The sequence below is a fragment of the Salvia hispanica genome, chromosome 4, assembly GCF_029641045.1.
Source record: "Salvia hispanica isolate PSC_SH4W2 chromosome 4, Shi_PSC_v1, whole genome shotgun sequence".
Taxonomy (NCBI): domain Eukaryota; kingdom Viridiplantae; phylum Streptophyta; class Magnoliopsida; order Lamiales; family Lamiaceae; genus Salvia; species Salvia hispanica.
In genome coordinates, this window is record NC_142695.1 from 41399574 (window position 1) to 41421852 (window position 22279).

The 22279-nt window shown below is 37.7% G+C and overlaps 3 protein-coding genes across 8 annotated transcripts; all 3 read left to right on the plus strand.

Moving 5' to 3' along the window:
• The first annotated feature begins 1969 nt into the window (after positions 1 to 1969).
• Positions 1970 to 5064, plus strand: LOC125192151 (BTB/POZ domain-containing protein At5g47800-like). 5 transcript variants are annotated; one of them, XM_048089624.2, is made up of 6 exons: positions 1970 to 2158; positions 2823 to 2883; positions 2971 to 3040; positions 3143 to 3532; positions 3618 to 4325; positions 4396 to 5064. In XM_048089624.2, the coding sequence occupies exons 2-6, from the start codon at positions 2825 to 2827 to the stop codon at positions 4876 to 4878; spliced, it is 1710 nt and encodes a 569-aa protein (XP_047945581.1). In that variant the 5' UTR covers positions 1970 to 2158; positions 2823 to 2824; the 3' UTR covers positions 4879 to 5064. The 5 variants fall into 5 exon arrangements, with proteins under 5 accessions (XP_047945581.1, XP_088913886.1, XP_088913885.1 ...); XM_089057760.1 differs by lacking the exon at positions 1970 to 2158 and adding an exon at positions 2245 to 2338; XM_089057759.1 differs by lacking the exon at positions 1970 to 2158 and adding an exon at positions 2391 to 2627.
• Positions 5065 to 9241: 4177 nt separating this feature from the next.
• Positions 9242 to 11539, plus strand: LOC125193955 (malate synthase, glyoxysomal-like). 2 transcript variants are annotated; one of them, XM_048091916.2, is made up of 3 exons: positions 9242 to 9705; positions 9789 to 10445; positions 10767 to 11539. In XM_048091916.2, exons 1-3 carry the CDS (start codon positions 9367 to 9369, stop codon positions 11388 to 11390), a joined length of 1620 nt encoding a protein of 539 aa, XP_047947873.1. In that variant the 5' UTR covers positions 9242 to 9366; the 3' UTR covers positions 11391 to 11539. The 2 variants fall into 2 exon arrangements, with proteins under 2 accessions (XP_047947873.1, XP_047947872.1); XM_048091915.2 differs by having other exon boundaries at positions 9246 to 9705; positions 10758 to 11539.
• Positions 11540 to 12580: 1041 nt separating this feature from the next.
• Positions 12581 to 20806, plus strand: LOC125193956 (calcineurin B-like protein 3). Its single transcript, XM_048091917.2, has 9 exons — positions 12581 to 12780; positions 14153 to 14307; positions 15631 to 15713; positions 15865 to 15924; positions 16009 to 16117; positions 18002 to 18054; positions 18369 to 18449; positions 20096 to 20208; positions 20411 to 20806. The coding sequence occupies exons 2-9, from the start codon at positions 14184 to 14186 to the stop codon at positions 20466 to 20468; spliced, it is 681 nt and encodes a 226-aa protein (XP_047947874.1). The 5' UTR covers positions 12581 to 12780; positions 14153 to 14183; the 3' UTR covers positions 20469 to 20806.
• Positions 20807 to 22279: the final 1473 nt, after the last annotated feature.

Genomic DNA, 22279 nt, shown 5'->3' on the forward strand with positions numbered 1-22279 from the left:
TAACATATTTCAAATCAACTTTGTTTATAAAAGAAGTGTTTTAAAGAATAAAATGTAAGCTGGGTATATTGTCAATCAGAGCATACCTTTTTGGTTAAATGAGTGATTAGACAGGATGGTAATCATGTTATTATTACGATAATCGTTATCATGGCCTTAATGTCCCCCTTGTCATGATGGCACATATTCATCTCCTAAAATGATGTAGGACATTATACTGCTTTACGCCATGAGATTAAAGCTAGCTTGACTGCTAAGATCCTATTCCTATATTACTCCCATCATTGGAATAATTTCCTTCATGATCGGGGGCTGTCCATATAGCTTGTTTTGTTATACTATTCATCAAATTAATTAAACGTGTAATTCAAGAAAAAATTGATTTAATGTATAATTCTTAGCCGCCAAATTAAAACACCTACACTAGTCTCAAAAGTATACTTTTATGTCCGCTTAATAGTAGTAACATTTTTTTTCCAGAAAAAATAAAATAAAAATAATCGCATGATAGTAAGTGTGAATCCTCGCTAAATTTTATGTAGCTATAAATTAAAACCTAAATTACTGGAACCATATGAAATAAAATTATATGAATAGAAGTAGAAGACATAATCAATTAAAAAAAGAATTAAGAAGCACGCATGCAGGCGCGTGGAGGCAGGTGGTGGCTGCCCCGCTTCCGAAACCACCAACATCGCGCGTCCAATCACTTCCCAGGTCAAGATTCTGACATCGCACGGTCCTGCTCTTGACACGTGGCCGACACCTAGTACAATAAAAACCTCATGCACATAACAATTCAGGTCAATTGACGAAGATCGAAGACTTAATCGAATGAAGTGGGGAGAAATATGATTGCATTTGTATGATAGATGAGATTTATATTACAATTACGTTACATGTGAGCCCACTTATTTGGACTTTTCTTTTTGAACTTAATTGTTTCAATAACAATTGGGTTCCCCACTTGCGAAATTAATTTGTCCTGCACATTTTTGTATTGGTGTATTCGATTCCAAGATATATATTGTACTAACACCGATACACCGTAACACGCATCATGTACTAAAAAAATTTGTCGATATAAGCCATGCAAAAATAACAATACGTAATGTTAGTAACACAGTAATTGTCAGCCCTTCACATTAACGAACTACTGCGTACTCTAGATAATTGTACACCCCTCATAATATTATTAGATCGGGATTTTGGGATATTGGGGCTGGAGTTTCAATCTTTTGCATAAATAATGCAGTAACTAAAAGGGGTAGTTACGGCAATAGTATTAAAGTTATTTGAATCTTATTTTTTTCAACTTTTTTGTATGTTTAAATATCATAGTCTATTTTTAAGTGGATTAAGTCACTATTTTCTGGTTTTCAAGTTTCAGATTATTCAGTAATCAACTACTCCAACAGTCCATGATTTAGATTCATTTTAGAATATCCATAATTTCAAATTTAAATTTTTGACAGTTCAATATAATATTGACATTATGTGTTGATATTTTAATGCTATCGTGCTGACATTTTTAATACACTGCGTTGATGAGTTAACAGAGTTAGCAACATATCGCGCTCTATTTCTCACATTCCACTGACTCTTTTATACTTGACCAAACATTTGTGTCACATAAATGTTAAGCCCATTCTACTATAAGGACTTCAATTTTCAAGCAAACAACACAGTATTTAAGATAGTAATAATAGGGAGCCTCCAAATATATCAATTGGAAATTTAGAACACAAACCATCTCATGTTAGAGAGAAAAAAAGGAATTAAAGAAACAGCTTTTGCCTTGGTAGGAATTAAAGATCGATTTCCCATTTTTCCTTGGTCCTATCCTATCTTATTCTTGTGGGCACTACTCATTTATTTAGAGTAGCTAACTAGTTATACAATACTATAATAGTCGACGTGGTATTTGTTTTTCTGACATAGTTCAAGTGGCTTATTATTACTTCTCATGTTGACTAAGCCCACATACACATTTAATACTACACACTACCCATACTGCTTTTTGGGGTCATTCTCTTCCTTGTAACTCTTTTCTACTCTCTGTACTAGCTTAGCAAGTAGAGATGAAGCTTCTAAAATCTCTAATATGCATATAACCCTCTAAAATCTTGAAGCTGCTGCTCTTGTACTCAATTTTGAGGTATGTTTGAAATCTTGATGTTTAAATTTCCAAATTCTGCATATTGACAAGTTGTAGTGTATGTGGTTTGGTCACTTGTGTGATTCCCATAGCAAACTGATAGTTAAAGCAAGGCAAGAATACAGAGTTGAAAAAGTAAAGTTATTGCTGCTACAAAATTTGGGCAACTGCCATATTTATGTAAGATAAGTTGACAGTACTTTTCAAGAATTTGTGTTTGTGGTGTTAGGTTCCAAATGTTAAAGCATTATAGTCGACATATATGGGTGTCTTCTCATATCTTTTGCTTTAGTCTGCTCCCCTCATTTTGATGAAATAGCAAGACTACTGAGTTTTGTTTTGTGAAAGAATACTTGTCTTGACAGCCTCTACCCACCACCAGTTTTTCTCAACTTTTACCAGGATTCCCATCTCCACAAAAGTCATTTTTATCAAAGATGTAGGAGAGATTCCATTTCCTTGTTTTTAGGTGATCCATGTGCTAGATTAAAAATTAGGCCCACTTTTTGTAAGAATTTTGAGTTGATGTTTGAAGTGTGTGATAATCTCTCTTATTATAAGCCACTTTTGGTTAACAAGTAGTGATTTTCAATCTATTTGAAGAAACATTTCACTAAGTCATACTATGTAGCAAGTGATTTTTGCTCTCAAAATCTTCTTGCAGAAATGAAGTTTATGAAGCTTGGATTGAATCCAGACACCTTCTACACAGAGGAGGCGACGAGGTAAACCGAATTTTGGATATATGTAAGTGCTGTTCAATAATATATAACGTGTCACAGATAATTTTTTTTTTTTGAAATTTTGATCAGGACTGTGATATCAGATGTGCCAACTGACCTCACCATTAGGATAGATGGCATGAGCTATCTTCTCCACAAGGTAAATTCTTGAGTTAAATTGCTAATATTAGAATGATCAGATTTAATTGAAGCAGTTGTAATGCTTGGTGGATTATGTTTGAATCTTTTGTACCTAGCTCAGTCTTGTCTTGTACCAAAATGTGGCCTATTGCAAAGGCTTTTATCTGAGCAAGGTGATGGTGCCGTGGAGCTACATGACGTCCCGGGAGGTGAGGAGGCGTTTGAGCTTTGTGCCAAGTTCTGTTACGGGATCACGATCAACCTCAGTGCACACAACTTTGTGCCAGCATTCTGTGCTGCTAGTTTCCTGCGAATGACTGAGAAAGTTGAAAATGGGAATTTCATCGCGAAGCTAGAGGCCTTCTTCTCATCGTGCATCCTCCAAGCGTGGAAGGATTCTCTCATCACGCTCCAGAGCGCTGAGAGAGCGTACGAGTGGTGTGAAAATCTTGGCATTGTGAGACGATGCATTGAGTCCATAGTCGACAAGATTCTGACGCCTCCAACCAAGGTTAGATATCCCTTTTCTTCAATAATGTCATGAGGCTGGAGTTCCACAATTGGAATTTGGCATGAAACATCTGCCCTCTCTACAGGTTAAGTGGTCTTACACGTACACGAGGCCGGGGTACGTTAGGAAAAGGCGCGATTCAGTGCCAAAGGACTGGTGGACGGAGGACTTATCCTGCCTTGGCATGGACATGTGGAGCAGCATAGTGACTACAATCTCCTCAACCAACATGCTGCAGCCGCAGCTCATTGGCGAGGCATTGCACGTCTATGCACAATGCTGGCTGCTCGACTCCTCAGAGGGCTCCCGCGACTCTCCCAACAGAAAACGGAGAATCCTTGAGACAATTGTGAGGCTCATTCCAGCAGAAAAAGGGTCTGTCTCGATCAGATTCCTGCTGAGGCTCCTCAGCAGTGCTAACTCTCTTGGAGCGTCTTCAGTGTCGAAAGCAGAACTCCTGAAGCTTTCCGGGCTGCAGCTAGACGAGGCCACATTGCCCGACTTGCTGCTGCCAGCTCAATCCCCTAATGCTGCAACCTCACATGACATTGATCTGGTTAAGATGGTTGCACGAAGCTTCTTGAGGCAGTGGAAACGGCGCAACACTGCAGGCGAAAGCCAGTCTCTACGAGCAATGCATAAGGTGGGGAACCTCATTGATTCGTACCTGCAAGTAGTTGCAAAGGATGCAAGAATGCCAGCTCAGAAAATGGTGTCTCTGATTGAAAGTATTCCAGCAACAGCACGACCTCAACAAGACCATCTCTACAAAGCAATCAATATTTATCTCAAGGTATGCATACTTGATAAATAGTACTTACTTCAATTTTCCAAAATCTACATTGACTGATCTCAACAAACAGGAGCATCCTGATGTGAGCAAAGCAGATAAGAAACACCTCTGCAGCTTCTTAGACTGCCAAAAACTGTCTCCAGAAGTGCGATCGCACGCTGTCAAGAACGAGAGGCTGCCATTAAGAACGGTGGTGCAGGTTCTCTTCTTCGAGCAGGAGAAAAGCAACAGCACCACAGACAAAAAACACACATCTTCGAAGCAGCTTGAAAACTCGGTCGTTAGAGATGATCTTAGCAAGCTAAAAGTAACTAGTGCAGCAGAGGAGCAAGGCAATGGTACTAGGCCTAAAGCGCATGGGACAAGTGGAGCACTTCACCACTCCATGAGGAAGTTGGAAAGCAAGGCACAGCTCAGCCAGGAGCCTAGCTTTAAGGTGAAGCTGGAGAAGGAGACCAACGAAGGCCCGGGAGACGCTGCTGCACCTCAGCTAAATCCTAGCAACAGAGCTCAAATGAGAAGTGTTTCGAAGATGACACACATTAAACGCTGAGAAAGATAGCTATACATGATTTTATGCCTTCTCCATTCTCTGTATTGATTTTCGTTGGAGTTGTTGTAGGAGTGAGATTGTGAACCTATGCAAACATACTAGTTAGTAGTAGTGCGTCATATGTAGAAGAAAGTTATTATTCTTGACAGATTTGAATAATAGAATTTTAAAATATTTATGTGATTATACATTGGGATATATAACACTAGTGATAGTGTATGATTGGTATTTTTATGTTGCTTAAATATGATTTGTTGCTATTTGAAATATTCCTCATGTCATAAGAGGTTATAGGATGAAATGTCAAGGTGAATGATATTGTACAGTTTTTATGGGTGTTATTTCACTTTAACGAAGTGGTAAAATCCCATCTCAACTCAGATTTAATTTGTAGAAAATTACTTTAATATATTTATGGCTGAATACTTATATGTACAATTTTTAAATTTGTGAGCATAATTAAAATGCACCATTAATAGTTTGTTTACTTAAGCACAAGTAACTCTTCTTCTAAATCAATTGCATAAGCAACACATATAGTAATATTTAAGTTTATATATTTAGGGAACAATCAATTGTTAACTAATTAGTAATTTCAAACTAATACTAAATCTTAGCTATTAGATTAGAAAATCTAGTGGTTGAAATAATGTCACGTGGATTATAATTTTAAATTAAAAAATTAATAAATAAAATTAGAGGATATTAATGTCAATTCTCTCTCATTAAAATCATCTCAAAATTTTAAACTTACGTTACTCTCACGATTTAAATTATTTTTTCACAAAAAATATATCAAATTAAAGATAATTTTATAAGGATTCCAACGAGATCTCAATTGCATATGTTCCGACGACGTTCGGATGATGACATTTGATATTTCTTATTTTAGTTTTCAAAAAAGTTGATAACCAGATTTTTATCAACAAAATACATCAAAAAATCTCAATAAAACCATGTAAAAATCTCAATAAATATGTGTTGATATTTTCTTGTATTAATGTTGATATTCTTATGTCATATTATTGATATTTGTAATGCACTATGTTGATATAAAAAAACATTCACGAAAATTATCATATGATAACATAATGACGATATTACCCTTTTATTGATATTTTGTCTACTATTTATTGAGATTCGTAAGATTTAATCTCATCCACTCATTTTAAAATCTAAGGGTGAAGCTTTAGTCTTGATTTTGAATTAGAGTGCTATAAACATTATAATATGACCCTATTTATTTATTTATTCATATAGTTTTCAAAATTTGTATGTAAAACCAAATTTACTGCGTCCAAATTTTTAATAGATAGATAGGGCCCAGGTATAAGAGCATCCGCAATGGTGCTTAGGCCAGCCATAGGCCAGCCATTCTCTCCTCTGCCACGTCAGTAACACTAAAAAAACCACCTGCCACGTCAGATTTAGGCCAGCCATAGGCCAGCCGCAATAAAAATAATTCAAAATATACTACATTTACGGAATTAAAATTGCGATATACGGAATTAAATTTACGACACATATACGGGAAAAATAATTCATTCCATTAAAAAAAAATTACAAAGATTTAAAAAAAAAGTACATGATTTTTTTTTTAAAAAAAAGGGCTTCAACACCCGAGCCCCGCCACTCTCTACTCCTCATCGCCGTCGCCGTCGCCGTCGCCCTCCTCGTCGCCGCCGCCGCTGCCGCCACCCGTGGTATCTGAGCCCACGTCGGAACCCCCCAGCCGTGACCTCGCGATCTCTAAATCAGCATGCATGCTCTCGAGCATCTCGTAAAGAAACCTCTTCTCCGTGGGTCAGTGGCGTTCTTCCACTCTCGGAAGACCTGTAACATCTGAGCCCGCGTTTGGTTACGCGAATGCAGAGTGTACTCGAGTGGGGCGGCTGGGAGGGCGGAGGAGTGGACCTCGCGGGGCGATAGGGGGGATCCGCCCCTCGCAGCCCGCTGCGCCCGCTTCTGTCCAACCGGGCGGGGGCGACCAGTAAATGAAGGAGGGGATGGAAACTCCTCAGCATCCGGGGGAAGGTCGTGGGATCCGCCGCTGCTGCCGCTGTAGTCGCCGCTATAGTTAAGTCGCTGCTTCTTCGGCCACCCAGCGTCGCACCCCGCCCGGAACTTCTCGGAGTCCTTCAGCAACAAGAAGCACTCCCAGAAGGTGAACTCCTTATACTTCCCCTCCAAGGGGAACTGACTCGCGGCTATCCTCCGGGCGTCGTCCTCAGTCTGCCCACTTCTGAGCTGACGGAGGGCGTTGGCGTACAAATTCGCAAAACGGCCCACCGCGGCCCTGGTGCGCTCCCACCCCTTCCGGACCTCCTCGTTGCTAAAGTCCTTCCCGTGCGGGCAGTGGTTCTTATAGGCAGCCCTGATCTTCACCCACATGTTGACGACCCGTTGGTTGTTCGCAACCAGTGGATCGTCGCACACCTCCAACCACCCCTTGGCTACCGTGGCGTACTCATCCTCCGTCCACTTCCTCCGGCCGGTGGCAGTGGGCTGCGATGACTCGCCGACCGCCTTGCCCTTCCCCTTCCCCCTCGTCTTCTTCCTCGGCGCGGCCGGCGTCGCTCGAACGGGAGTATCATCGTCCCCGAGATCGATCCCCATATCATGCAATGACAGAAGGTCATCGCCAGAGAACTGCCTCTCCACCGGGGTCGACGTGTAAGACGAAGCCGTCAAAAAATCAAGCGAGGGCCGATATACCGCGTCCCCTCCCGGTGACCCCTGCACCCCCCCCCCCCCCCGGCATCCCCCCCCGCCACATCATCCCCATCATCTGCTGCAGCATCATCTGCTGCTGCATCTGGGGCATACCCCCCACCCGGACGCTGACTGCCCGCCGCCCGGCATCCCCCACGGCATACCCCCCCGGTTCCCCCCCATCGCCCCCCCCCCCCCCCCCCCCCCCCCGGCGCACCAGCCATCATCCCCATCATCTGATTCCAAGGGATGTTAAATCCCGGGCCCATCTGCCCCCATCCAGATCCCACGGGTACTGTGGGAGTCTGAGAGCCGCTCGTCGCCGGACTGGACTCGTTGTTGTGATCCATCACTCGATGATGCTCTTGAACAGAAAGTTAGAGAGAGAGAAAACTCGTTAAAACAAGTGGTGCAAATAAAAATGAAACGAAAATCGCGTTTATATATGATTTAAAAAAAAAAAAAATCGAAAATAGGCGCTGGCCGATCGCTGGCCGATCGGGCCTCCACAATGGCGGCTAGCAGATCGGCTAGCGTTTCGGCTAGCGACGAGCGACCACGCCGATCCGCTCGCCGATTTTGCGCTGGCCGATTGCAATGGTTCGGCTAGCCGATCGGCCAGCGCGACGAATCGGCTAGCCGGTCGCTAGCCGACCATTGCGGATGCTCTAATGGTAAAATGCAAACTCTAAACTATAATCTGAATCGTTAAACATGCCAACAAATGAAAAATAACAATAATAAAAAATATCAACACAACATCAACCGTTGATATTATGTTGACATTTTTTTTGTTATTATTTTATTATCCGTTAACATTTTCAAATAGTTCAGATTATAGTTTAAATTTTATACAATTTTTAGAGTTTGCATTTGATTGTATTCCTAGGACCCATATAAATTTAAAGTTAATATCACAAATCCGTTGGTTGATATTGTGTTGACATTTTTTGTTGCTATTATTTTATCATCTGTTGACATTTTCTAATACTTTAGATTATAGTTTAAAGTTTATCTAAAAATAGATTATAGTTTAAAGTTTATACTATTTTTAGAGTTTGCGTTGATTATATTCCTAGTATCCATATAAATTTAAAGTTAATATCACAAATTGAAAATGCTAAAGTTGAAATCATAAACTAGCATTAAAATGTACGATTACCAAAGTCACTATCTGTGACTAATTTATAGTAGTATTACTTTTTGCAACAACAGAATTAAAATATTTTGCTAACTTCGTTCAGTTTAGAAACAATAATTTAAAATTTTATCTTTTAGGGTAGAATCCTTTGATTCTCGACCCCTTCCGAATAAAACAGAAGAACACTTCAATCTGTCAGGTTAGTACAAAATAAATCACCTAAAGCACTAAATTTGATGCTAGCATGCAATAAGATAATGTGCAACATATCAAGGCACTTATAATCAATTTAATTTTTTGTTTCTTCTCATAGTGAGTGCATTGTCCTCGTCACCCACTTTAGCATGAAACGGTAGTACCAATAAAAGTCCAAATCTTTGCTCTAATTAGCATATAATAATGCATCGAGCTGACACACCTCACACGACTACACCAAATGTGCAATAGCTTATCTATTTTGTAGACTACCTTTTAAAAGGAGAATTGCATTATTTTATCGAATCTCAATAAGGGAGTATATGTTTAACCATCTATTTTTATACATGTATATTCCTCCCTAAGTGCCACCCCCACCAACTCACTAGAAGTTAGTATTGTATATATATTTGAACATTCCTGAGAAATTTTTGAAGACGATGGGGTATGATGTGCCGGAGGGAGTTGAAATAAGGGGAAGATATGATGAAGAATTTGGTGGAATTTTGAGTAAAGATGCTCTGCAGTTTGTGGCGGATTTGCAGAGAGAGTTTAAGAAAGATATTGAGTATGCTATTGATTGCAGGAAGGAGGCTGAGGCGAGGTACAGTAATGGGGAGTTGCCGGGATTCGACCCGGCAACCAAGCTCATCCGAGACGGCGACTGGGTCTGCGCCGCAGTGCCGGAGCCGCTGGCTGATCGGAGGGTGGAGATCACTGGCCCTGTGGATAGGAAGATGGTCATCAATGCCCTCAATTCCGGAGCCAAGGTTTTCATGGTAATTAACTGCTTAAATTTAGATATCAATTTAAACTCTGACTTTATCTCTTAATTCTAATGAATCAAATGTCACCTATACAGGCTGATTTTGAGGATGCACTTTCACCAACTTGGGAGAACTTGATGAGAGGGCAGGTTAACTTAAGAGATGCTATCAATGGAACTATAATGTTCCATGACAAAGGCAGGGACAGAGTTTACAAGCTCAACCAACACACTGCGACACTCTTTGTCCGCCCCAGAGGCTGGCATCTGCCGGAGGCTCACATCCTCATCGACGGCCACCCCGCCACTGCTTGCCTTGTCGACTTCGGCCTCTATTTCTACCACAATCACTCCCTATTTCGCCAAACTCAAGGAAAAGGATTTGGACCCTTCTTCTATCTCCCTAAAATGGAACACTCCAGGGAAGCCATGATATGGAACAGAGTGTTTGAGAAGGCGGAGAAAGTGGCCGGAATTGACAACGGGAGCATCAGGGCCACCGTACTCATTGAAACACTCCCGGCCGTCTTTCAAATGGATGAAATTCTCCACGAGTTGAAAGATCACTCGGCCGGATTGAACTGCGGCCGATGGGACTACATTTTCAGCTACATCAAGACATTCCAAGCTCATCCCGACCGACTTCTTCCCGACAGAGTCCAAGTCTCCATGACTCAGCATTTCATGAAAAGCTACTCCGACTTGCTCATCAAGACTTGCCATAGACGCGCCGTCCACGCTATGGGAGGAATGGTAACCAAACTTCTTCTAAATTAACATACATATGAGGTTGTGTTATATGCAAAACTAGTTTTAAATGCAGAACACAGAATTATAACACAAAGATCATTGTTAGTTCATTTTAGAAAATTCCTTGTAATGGTTCATTCATATCAAACATATTGCACATAAAATGTTAATGAACTAAAAACAGACTAATAATGAACTTAATGTTGTCTAACAATGACCTTCCTGTCTTTTGGTTCTAAGTTCTGCATTTAGAATTAGTTCTGAATTGATCAAAATCCTATAGTATATATGTATGGTCCTTAATTATTGGATCAGGCGGCTCAGATTCCAATCAAAGATGATCCGGAGGCGAATGAGGCGGCTATGGAGCTGGTGAGGAAGGACAAGCTGAGAGAAGTGGAGGCAGGGCACGACGGGACTTGGGCAGCCCACCCGGGCCTAATCCCAACCATCATGGAGGTTTTCAGCGGCAGGATGGGCGACAAGGCCAACCAGATACAAGACGAGGCAGATGCATCAGGCGCCTGCACAGAGGCCGACCTGCTCCAGCTGCCAAGAGGCGTACGCACCATGGAGGGCCTACGCCTCAACATAAGGGTCGGAATCCAATACCTGGCAGCGTGGCTCAAGGGAGTAGGATCAGTGCCGCTTTATGGCCTAATGGAGGATGCTGCCACGGCTGAGATAAGCCGAGCGCAGATTTGGCAGTGGATCAAATATGGGGCGGATTTGGACGGAGACGGGCTGGGCGTCAAGGTCACACCTTCCCTATTCGACAGAGTGGTAGCTGAGGAAATGGCGAGGATTGCGAGTGAGGTCGGGAAGGACAGATTTGATAGTGGGAGGTATGATGAGGCTTGCAACCTATTCACAAGGCAATGCTTGGCACCAAAGTTGGATGATTTTCTCACCCTTGATGCCTATAGCAAAATTATTGTGGTTGATTAGTCTTGCATTGTCTGAAGATTGGATTTGTGTTGCTTCTTCATGTTATGATTGTCTCCAAGTCTACAACTTGTCAATGTGAACTAATGTTTGTTCTGTGTGTGAATACTTTGTGTAACATGTGTTTTATGCATATCTTTTCGAAATTACAATTTTCGAGTTTGCACTTCTTCCCCTTTATATGATTCCATTGCAGTTACAAAATAAATCATGAAATAATTTTGTACTACTATAGTAACAAACATCGAAATTATAATGATGAGTATTATACTAATGTTCGATCAATTTAATAGGATCAATTTTCCAGCAATTTTATCAATTTAAAGCACTTGAGAGTCAGATGTCAATCATGCCACAAGCATCAAATATGATCAACGATTTGGATTTTGATCGACGAGCTCCTTTCGACTTCCATTGACCATCACCTTCTCCATTGTCCATTTCTGGACATTCTTAGTTTATCTAACTCTTTGGACCCAAGATTTGTGTAATTTGTGGTGTAGTTGCATGAATTGGTTATGTAGGACGATGATAGTTTTAGCTTGGGGTGATCATAATAGTATAAAATTTCAATCATCATAATTGCATTAATGGAAGATGTGTTTGTGTGGAAAACAAGCTTGTGACTAAACTCATGGACTGCCACCATTATTTATGGTGCTAGAAAAATGGACAATTTGCTTCGTAATAGGATATGTAAGAGCCGAAATTTGGTACTATATCCCAAAGTAATATGGTTGCTAAATTGAATTCAGCGTGGCACATCAGTTTAGATAAACGGAAACCAGTCAATTGACTTTTTAAATGGACGCAAACAATGTTGATTTGTTCGACTTCCTCTTATGTTTACCGTGCTTCGAGTGCGATATGTTGTTCTTTACCCTAGAGATTTCAAATGTTATTATTTTCTTTATTTCAAACTTTTAAAAGTTAGCATAATATTCTTTTTAAAAGTTATTAATGCTTAATTAGTTAAAATGCGTAAATGTATTTCAATTTTTGTTAATTTTCAAATGCATGTGAAAAAAGTGTATTTTCATCGATAATTGTTCGATTGAAATGATATTCATATGCGTATTCAGGATTATGATTGTAATTTCTAATTAATTATTCATTTAACAAATCAGCCTGCCCGACAAGGTTAACCCGAATCCGAAAGAGTTGGCCACGTTGACGAGTTCCCACTCATCTTCTTATTATTTCCTCCCATTACATTCCACTTTTGTTTGTACAGATCATCTGCTCATAATTTTGAATCTTTTCGTTCTGATTGCCGAAACGTCGACTCCTCTCGAATTCCAATTTCAGAATATTTATGCATTTTACACGAAATCTGAATCCCCTGCACACAATGTGTCATGTTTTTTTCCTTTCCCCCCTTTCCGTTTAAAAGGTATTCCTCTTTCTATGTCTGCATGTCTCTTCTGTTATATAATTGGTATGGCTTACGGCTTAATTCGTTGAATTCTGCAATTAATCTACCCATGTATTTTTTGTTTGTTTTTCCATTAGAGATCGATGTGTGCATGCAAATGTGTTGATGGCAATTAATTCTAAGGTTAATTAGTGTCGTTTTTGGGTTTGTGATTAATCCCGATTGAAAACCCTTTAGATGTGGTTGATTCATCAATTGGACTCTATAGCTTGATTATATCGTAAGGGAATTTATCACCTTTGATTTGGTTTTTGTGAGAAATATTGGGATTTTGGTGATGTTCCTTTCCCTATGAGAGAGTGTAGACGGCCATTCAACCCTGCTACTAGTTTGTATGTCTATTTTCTTGGAAATTAATGTTATAGGTATCATAGATGTAACACAGCTCCAGATTCGGAATGATATTAGTAATTAATATTGTTCACAAATTTGTAGAGGATTAAGTGGACTGGATGGACTAGTCCATGGTCATGGTCACGGTCACTCCATGCACTAAACTATTTGAATGATTACAATAGTGGCTTCCTTCAAACGAAGTTAAAATCCATTTACTCTTTAGGCCTTAAAAGCTGTATCTCGAATGCTGCACATGTAATAGACAAGTTACTTTAGGACGTAGGAGTACTATATTTTATGTTGTCCCACTAACATGGACCACGGCCAACTAGTCCTACACCACTAACTAAATTTACTTTCTTTTCTTCCGTGTGTTGGTTACGTTTTGTTTGGCTCTTTTTTGAACATATTAACAATATTTTTAAGGATTGCAGTAATATTTTTTGATAATTCACCTATGTACGACTACTGCAAAATCAATCTCAACTAGAATTTTACACTATTAAACATGAATTTCTTCTTGTATCATTGTATGTTAAACTGAAGGTAGTCTCTCAGAGAATTGATAGCAAGCTATTAAGGGCACTCCCGGAGACTTACTAATACCATTAAAGAGCCTACAAGAAAGGTCTTAGGATAGAGAGAGATACAGAATAAGTGCTATATGAGTCTCCAGCAACATAAATTGTTTTGAAAGATGAATACAGCCGTGCTCAAAGTACTGACTTTAATTAAAGACCTAAACTTTATAAGTAATAAAAAAGGTTGCCATTAATCTGCCTTCATGCCACTTCGGACAAAGAGTCATTTATAGATGACCAATCTACCCTTGATTAGTTTCCAGCTTCCACATGCTTTTGCTTGCAGATTTTGGACTGGATTCTGTAGTAATAAATAAATCAATCAATCCTGGATAGGCTTAAAATTCATTAACATGTACTAGCACTCCCTATTTGATAACTTTTGATTAATTAAATATTCGACATCGTTATAGGTATGGAGTGTTTACGTTTCTATAAGAGATCATGGTGCAGTGCCTAGATGGAGTGAAGCATCTGCTTTCTGCTATTGTAAATTGCTGCGAATCGGATATCAATAAACAACCCAGCGGCCTAGGAGATCCCGAAGCTCTAGCAAGCGCGACAGTTTGTATGACATCTTACTTATTTTTCTCTCTAAATGGTTTAAACTTTATGTATTGTAATACATTCTACTTCTCTTAATTAAATCACCTACTAACAAAAAGTAATACTCCCTCCATTCTACATTAATAGAGTCGTATTTCCTTTTGGGACGTTCCAACATAATAGTGTAATTTCCATTTACGGCAAAAATTAACAGATTTTCTCTTTCCTACTTTATTCTTTGTTAACTTATTACTTTATTCTCTCTCCTACTATATTATCTTCCTACTTAACGCACTAAACTTCTCTTTCTTAATCTTCACTCCAAAAAGAAATGCCTCTATTAACAAGGAATGGAGGGAGTATAACCTGTGGTGGCTTATTTTAATGTCGATTTTAATAAATTTCCCACATGTCTGATTATCTATCTGTTGATGGAGGCGAGGAAAAAATATAAACAAGGAAGAAATTGGATCAATTATGTAAATCTTGGATATTAAACTTGCTTGTATTTATTTATGTTTTTTAAGTGTGTGCGCTCGTACGAAGTTCACTAATTGTTCTATAAGAACTAAGTTAGGCTTATTTAACTTGGTAATTTATTGAAAATTTTATTTTAAATTGGCTGGTGGTGTTCATACGAGCTGGTGTTTAGTGAAATACTTCATATCAATATCATTGAAGTTGGTATACTATTCAATGGTACGCTGGAGAAAATCATGTGAGTTGTTGGATGCAATGCAATCCCTCACATAAGAAGTGAGCCTCTGTTATATCCTTTTAAATGTATGGGATTTCTTTGGTCATATTTGTACCAGAGTAATGTCAGACTCCTATCTCATGAAGTAATACTACACGGTCCACACTATGTACAATTACATCTGCGCCGCTTCCTCCGTAAAAGCCTATGCTAGAGTATTTGAGGAAGTAAACAAGATGGAATCTATGGTCGCTCTATTTTCCTTTAGGTTACCAACCATTGCTTTAAAACTACAAAATACACGTTACAACCTTTATGAGGCAACTTAGTATCCTGACTAGATCTGACATATTATAGTACATGTATTGCAGATCATATGAGGAAACCGAGTCCCTAAATGTTAATATTGAGATTTCCGCGCCCTTGAACAAATGAATTTCCTCATTATAGTAGAATATACTTTCAATTTTTCCTAAAGAAGCAATTAGAGTTCGTATGTTTATGTCTTATTTTAAGTAATCAACTGTGTATCTTGTTAGTTCCATGTCGAGTGGAGAGGTAATCTAGTGTACTTCTCTTTGAATTGCATTTTCAATCTAGGAATCTTACTAATAGGAGTCTGCTATTTTTTCTCTACCTCTGGTGCAGTTAGTGTTAGTGAAATAGAAGCACTGTACGAATTGTTTAAAAAGATCAGCAGTGCTGTGGTAGATGATGGGCTTATTAATAAGGTAACAGGTTATATAACCTTTTTTTTCTTATCTGGGCTTACTTTATACCTGTAGTTGTTTTAGGAATCATTGTCCTTGTTACAATCCTGTTATTTGATACATCCTAGTTCTCAACGTGGTGTTTCTGCATGCAAAATTTATATACATGCAGGAGGAGTTCCAGCTTGCTCTTTTTAAGACCAACCAAAAGGAGAGCATGTTTGCTGACAGGGTTAGTTTCATGTCCCCAATGTTGCAAATAAAATGTCCATCGTTTTTCTTTCAACGAATCTCATGATGAAGTTTGTTTCTGAAGGTGTTTGACCTATTTGATGCAAAACACAATGGGATATTAGACTTTGAAGAGTTTGCACTGGCTTTATCAGTTTTTCATCCAAATGCTTCTATTGATGACAAGATTGAGTGTAAGTCATTATTACAGTTGATTCTACTCTGATTTAGGCGTCCACTCCCTCCGTCCCACAATAAGAGTCATATTTTGCCATTTCCGTCCGTCCCATAAAACTAATATATAATATATATATATATATATATATATATATAATATATATATATATATATTATGTATTTAAATCTGGTCTTTATAGATCAAAACCATATATATATATATATATATATATAGAGGATTGTTCTGCTGAGCGCCCCTAAATGGGCGCTTGGTGAGCGACAAATGATGTGGCGATCATCATCATCAATTTCCTCTCTCCTTCTTTAATTTCCTCTCTCCTCTCTCCCCTCCCCTCCCCTCCGTTACTTTCCTTTCCTTTCCTTTCCTTCATCGTTTCTGCTCATTCTCTATCCCCCTCTCTCACTACCATTCAGCAAAATCAAGATTCTTCTTTAAATCTATTTTTCGAATTTCATGTATACTCAATTATAGCAATCTCTATTTTTTTATTCAACCGACTTCTAAATCATCTCATTCCTATCTATAACTTTTAAAGAGTATAATTTCTGAACCATGGCTTCATTCTCTCTCGTCTGTAATTTCCTTTCTCACCAAATTCTCCAACTTTATCAAGGAGCTTTTCACCATAGATGATAGAATCAATACTCTTAACTTTTTAATGTATACAAATCGTTCCTACAATTCCCATGGATTTATTTTTGCATCTGTCAAAGAATTTATGCACTTATGTTTTCATCAAAATGAGTTTCTTCCAGTTTTTCCTCAGATTTTGTGAAATCAAGTATGCAAGCTTTTACATATGTTTTCATTTAATAGATCTCTGTAGAAAAAAGTTCATGCTCTGCATTTAAACTCGATTGATATAGTATTTTCTTTCACTAAAACACAAAAAATAGATTTTGCAGTTACATCCACTACAATATATAGTAATTCCTTGTCAGTATAAGCTAAAGACTGAGAAATTGTGTTCAAGATCCAAAGAAAAGGTTGCAGATAGAAAGTAAGTTACAAGAAGGAATAGGGGAATAGGGAAGCGACGGCGAGATTTTGCCGAGCCGATAAAGCATTTTAAAGAAGGAATTTTCACACGACTCTAAAATTACACTACAAAATTGATGGCAGATCACAATCAGAAAATGAAGATGGACATAGGAGGAGAAAAGGGGCGAGGAGGAGAGAGAATGAGGAGATACAGGAGAGAGGAGAGAGGGAATTAAAAATGAAGAGAGAAAATCGATAATGATGTTGCCACGTCACTGGTCGCTCACGAATCGCCTATATTTGTCGCCCAGCAGATCAATACTCTCTATATATAGGGGAGTGATCAAAACAAGTATGTGCTTAAATCAAGAAATGCAGCCCAAATCTTGGCCCTAGGATTAGATGATCTAATGGTCAATAATTAACCAAAAATACGGAAGGTCATAATTAAGCAGTTTTAGGTCATATTATAAAATTTGGGTTTATGTCATGTTAAGATCATTTTAGGTCATGCTTTGTTAGCATGACCTAAAAATACCCTACGTGTGACTGTGTTATGCGTTTCTGTATTTAATATATATATATATATATATATATATATATATAAAAGTGGTAACCACATTTCACTAACTTATTCAACCCACTTTGCTTGAAATTTCTTAAAACCTGTGCCCAAACCAAATAGGACTCTTATTATGGGATGGAGGGAGTAATATACAAAAAATGCTGGAAAAAGGCAAGTAATTCTGGCAGATATTTTTCTGTAGTCCAAAAGATGGTTAATTTCTTCAGCATACTACACCAACCTGTCATATTTGGCTGTTGTTTCGTACAGTAGTTGCCAATCGGTGGTGGATTATCTGAATCTGTCTTACTTCACAAATTTTTGTTGTTTCAGTTTCTTTCCAGTTATATGATCTCAAGAAGCAAGGGTTCATTGAAAGACAGGAGGTCAGTTTATTAGTTTTAATAATTAAATTCTTCTGTAGTAAAATGTTAGATACCTTGAATACCTTCCACTACAAGTTTTTTGTCTCCCACAGTGGGATGATGCATGAATTACTTTGTATCATATACTCTTATTATTTTCTTGCTAATATAGATTCCTATGTATATCATAGATTTGTGGCCTTCATATCTGTTTTACCTCATACTTGAGACTGTAATCAAATATTTATTTTTGAAGTGTGAACCTACCATCTATTAGTCAGTATTACTTCAAAGGAAGGCAGTAGGGGTTACAATCTTTAATTTGGTTGTTGTAGGTCAAACAAATGGTGGTGGTGACACTGGCTGACTCTGGCATGAACCTTTCTGATGAAGTTATTGAGAGTATTATTGATAAGGTGAGTCCCAGCTAGCTCAGTTTCATTCAGATTTAGACCTGTGTCATGCATTCTATACTCCTTTCTTTTATTCCCATTTATGAAATGGAAGGTCGATAGGAAATTCGTCTATCCAATGCTATTTACTATCTTATAAAAAATCGTTTTACCCTTAAATGGTAGACTTGGATCCTAGTAACTATGTTCCTCTCTCCAGATTATTTCCTTTAAAATTTTACTGTTCAGAGATAGATTAGGGAGACAATAATGAACACTCCTGTTGATTTTAGGCAGTCTGCAGTCATCGCTATCTTCTACTAATTCTTAAGCAGATTTAGCATTAATTGAGACTTCAAGAGTTAGGATAGTTTACATACCATGTAGTATGCTAGTCCAATTGCAATAATTACCATGTTGTCTGTATATCAAAATATGCATGCCTGCTTACTTGTTCAACCTACAACCTGGATTCATATGTGCTTGTGGAATGACAAGTCGGAGCGATAACTAGACTTAACTTGAGATGATTTTGGAGCAAAGTTGTCACTGACTCACTGCTAAACTTTAAAGCTAGAGATGTTATCCAACAGTGCAAAGCTAGTTATCTGAAAGCCTGAATTTGGCTGGTTTATTTTCAACTTAGGCTTGAGGTAGCGCACAAACTTATTAATGAGTTTGCTCATGATTTAACACTTAAACAGATTTAAATATTATTAACCTTGAGCTTGAATCATTTTTGTCTATTGAGTCTCATGAGCTTTATCCAATTGAGCTTCACATAACTCACTAATAGGTTTATCATTTACAGTCCTAGTTAGAACATCAATATCTTATGTCATGCACATGTGTGTGGTCCTGGGCTACACTGCATACACTAGGCCTATAACATGTGTGTAGGTCTTTAGTACCACTAGTGTTGTTAAAGACTTAATGCTCAACCTTGCTCTGTAACTAGGGACGTCATAATCATCTGAAGTTATAGACTCACATAAAGAGTTCTAACAATGGGAGATTCTGATGATAAGGAAATTAATCCTTCTTTATTCTTCGAAAGGTTTGTTTAGTTATTGGAACTCCCTGATTGAATCTATCCCATTAGCAATATTTCAAGGGAGACCATTTATCATCCTGCTATCAAGAATGGACGACTACCTGGTGCTCTTACAAATTCTGGAGAATTCCTTGATGCTTCAACAGTTTCTAAAGCCATCAGTGGGATTCCAGTTGGTATGGAGATAAAACTGAGTGGTGTAACTGCGTTATGAGTCAGTGACTGAAAACGTGGCGACATGGTATAAGATTCACGACTGAGGCTGGAAATCTGTATGTTATGCCACTAAAAGGGATGCTTTCCAGGAAATACTGTTTATCAATCTCATTATTTCACAGACAAACTCCATCGAGTCAGGGGCATAGCCAGAAATTCATTTTAGAAGGGGCACAAACATACAGGAAAATTTAAGTATTTGAGAAGGGGTATTTGGTGTATTTATCGGAAAATTCATTTCTCCTTGCTATGTGGCTTGTTTATTGTTTGCATATATATCCTATTCTGACCTAAGTTTAGGACATCAATGTGCAATACTTCCTCCTCCATTCCTGTTGCCAAAATATATGACTATATTCTCCAGCAATATTGTAATCACTAGAACACCACATGGTTTCAGACATTTGAAGAAGCAGATACTAAACATGACGGGAAGATTGACAAAGAAGAATGGTGGAGCCTGGTGAATCGGCACCCTTCTCTTTTGAAGAATATGACCCTTCAATACCTCAAGTAAGTTCTAGCATACTTTGATAAATGGATGATGACTATTGATTTTATCATCTGAATTATTGCTCACTATCTTTTGTGTGTGTGTGTGTGTGTAATTTTCTGCTTCATAAATTTCCTTTGTCCATAGACTAATCTATGAATTTGAGGCTTAGGCGAACATTATGTTTGAGACGCTGAATCTTTTTCTACTTACAATGAGCAGAGACATCACCACCACCTTCCCGAGCTTTGTATTTCATTCACAAGTCAATGATACATAAGTACGGGGGCGCCGTTCTTTCGATGGCCTCTATCAAAATTTAGCAAGAGCACATTGATTGTACGTAAAGCTCAACTGGGATTAAATATGCATCTCACCCTCTACATGAAAAAAAGGAAAGGCATAAAGCTCTCACTCTTTATGAGGTTCCGTTTTCTTTTTGGTACTGCAACTGTTTGCTTTATATGTAGCTTTCTTTTCTTTTTCATTAGAAAAACTTATGGTTGCTAGCTGCAAGGGATATGTGATTTGGTTGTAGCCTGTAGGTAATGGAATGCTTGAGGATTGGTATTTTGTACTAGTTGGTTGTGATTTGTGAATGCAATTATTTGTTTATTATTTTTTGATCCTTTTTATCGTAGACGACTGCCTTCAATTCCACTCACTTTCGACTACTCTTTGGTCCTCAAATTTATAGTCCTCCGTCCCACAAAGTTTATCCTAGTTTACTATTTCGGTATGTCCACAAAGTTTGTCTCATTTGGAATCTATCAAAAATAGATATTAAATACACCCCTCCATATCAAACAAATTAAACTGTAATTAAACTGAGGGAATACTTTTTTTTTAGTAATTTTTAAATATACGTAACTTTTTTAAATGGAATTTGGCACACAACAAGTGCAGTTGAAAGTTAGAAAATGTAAATGCAAGCATAAGTTAGAAATTGTAAAATGCAAGCATATAGTCAACTTACGAGTTGATTGCCCATATGTGCACTTGGGAAATCTAATTTATAAATACAATAGTGAGTCACAACTCACTAATACATCCTTCAAATGTGTTCTAAAGTGAATTGTGATTTAGCACACCCAGTGCCTTGTGAGTGCTGAATGTAAATACCTAAATTATTGGTTTATCTAATAAAAATATCTTGTTGATAAACGTGATAAAAATACATAGATTATCTAAAAACAAAATACTTACGGTGTACTTATTATTCGATTTTCAACAATGAAGTTTGATCCTTTGTCAGAAATGGAAAACCGTTCGTGAAGTTTATGACTTTTAAAGTTCATGGAAATAAATAGAATTGAACTAAAGTTTATGATTTTCAGATTAATATCCCTAGAATCAAATATGGGCAATGCTAATGATTTAAAAGTTGAATATATAAGACAAAGCTATTGGTTCATAATTCAATTGATCAGATAAATCTGAAATATTATAGCAAATATATATAAATATAATATAAAAATATTAAATTTAGTGAATGATAAAATATAAGTACTAGTAATTAATACTCCATCCGTCTCACAATAGTAGTGCACTCTTTCTTTTTTATTCCGTCTCATAAGAGTATGCAATTTCTAATTTTAGAAAAAAAATTATCTCTACTGAGGTGGGACCCATACCAATTTGCAATAAAACTCGTGCACAACCAAAAGTGCATATTTTTATGAAACGGATGAAATAATATTACTTGTAAAAATATTAAAATTTAATTTTTGATAAAAAAAATATAATTAAATTTTAGTGGGTAAAATTAAATGCAAACAAAAGTAGATAAATATTTATAGCATATAACAATTTTGTGACTAGACAAAGTACTGATTCATGGATAAACCGTTTGACCCGGTCCAGTTTTTAAAATATTGGGTAATAATCTACTATTTTATTATCATCCATTCTAAACACTAATTTACGTAGCATGGCTGACTAAACATGTGTATGAAACAAAGGATAAGAGACACTCTATCGAAACAAGTGGGATATGATCAAATTGGGATGTTATTAAATAAAAATTCTAAATATTGTACAAATTCAAAATTATGATGGACCATTAGAAAATGTCAACAGATCACAAAAAAA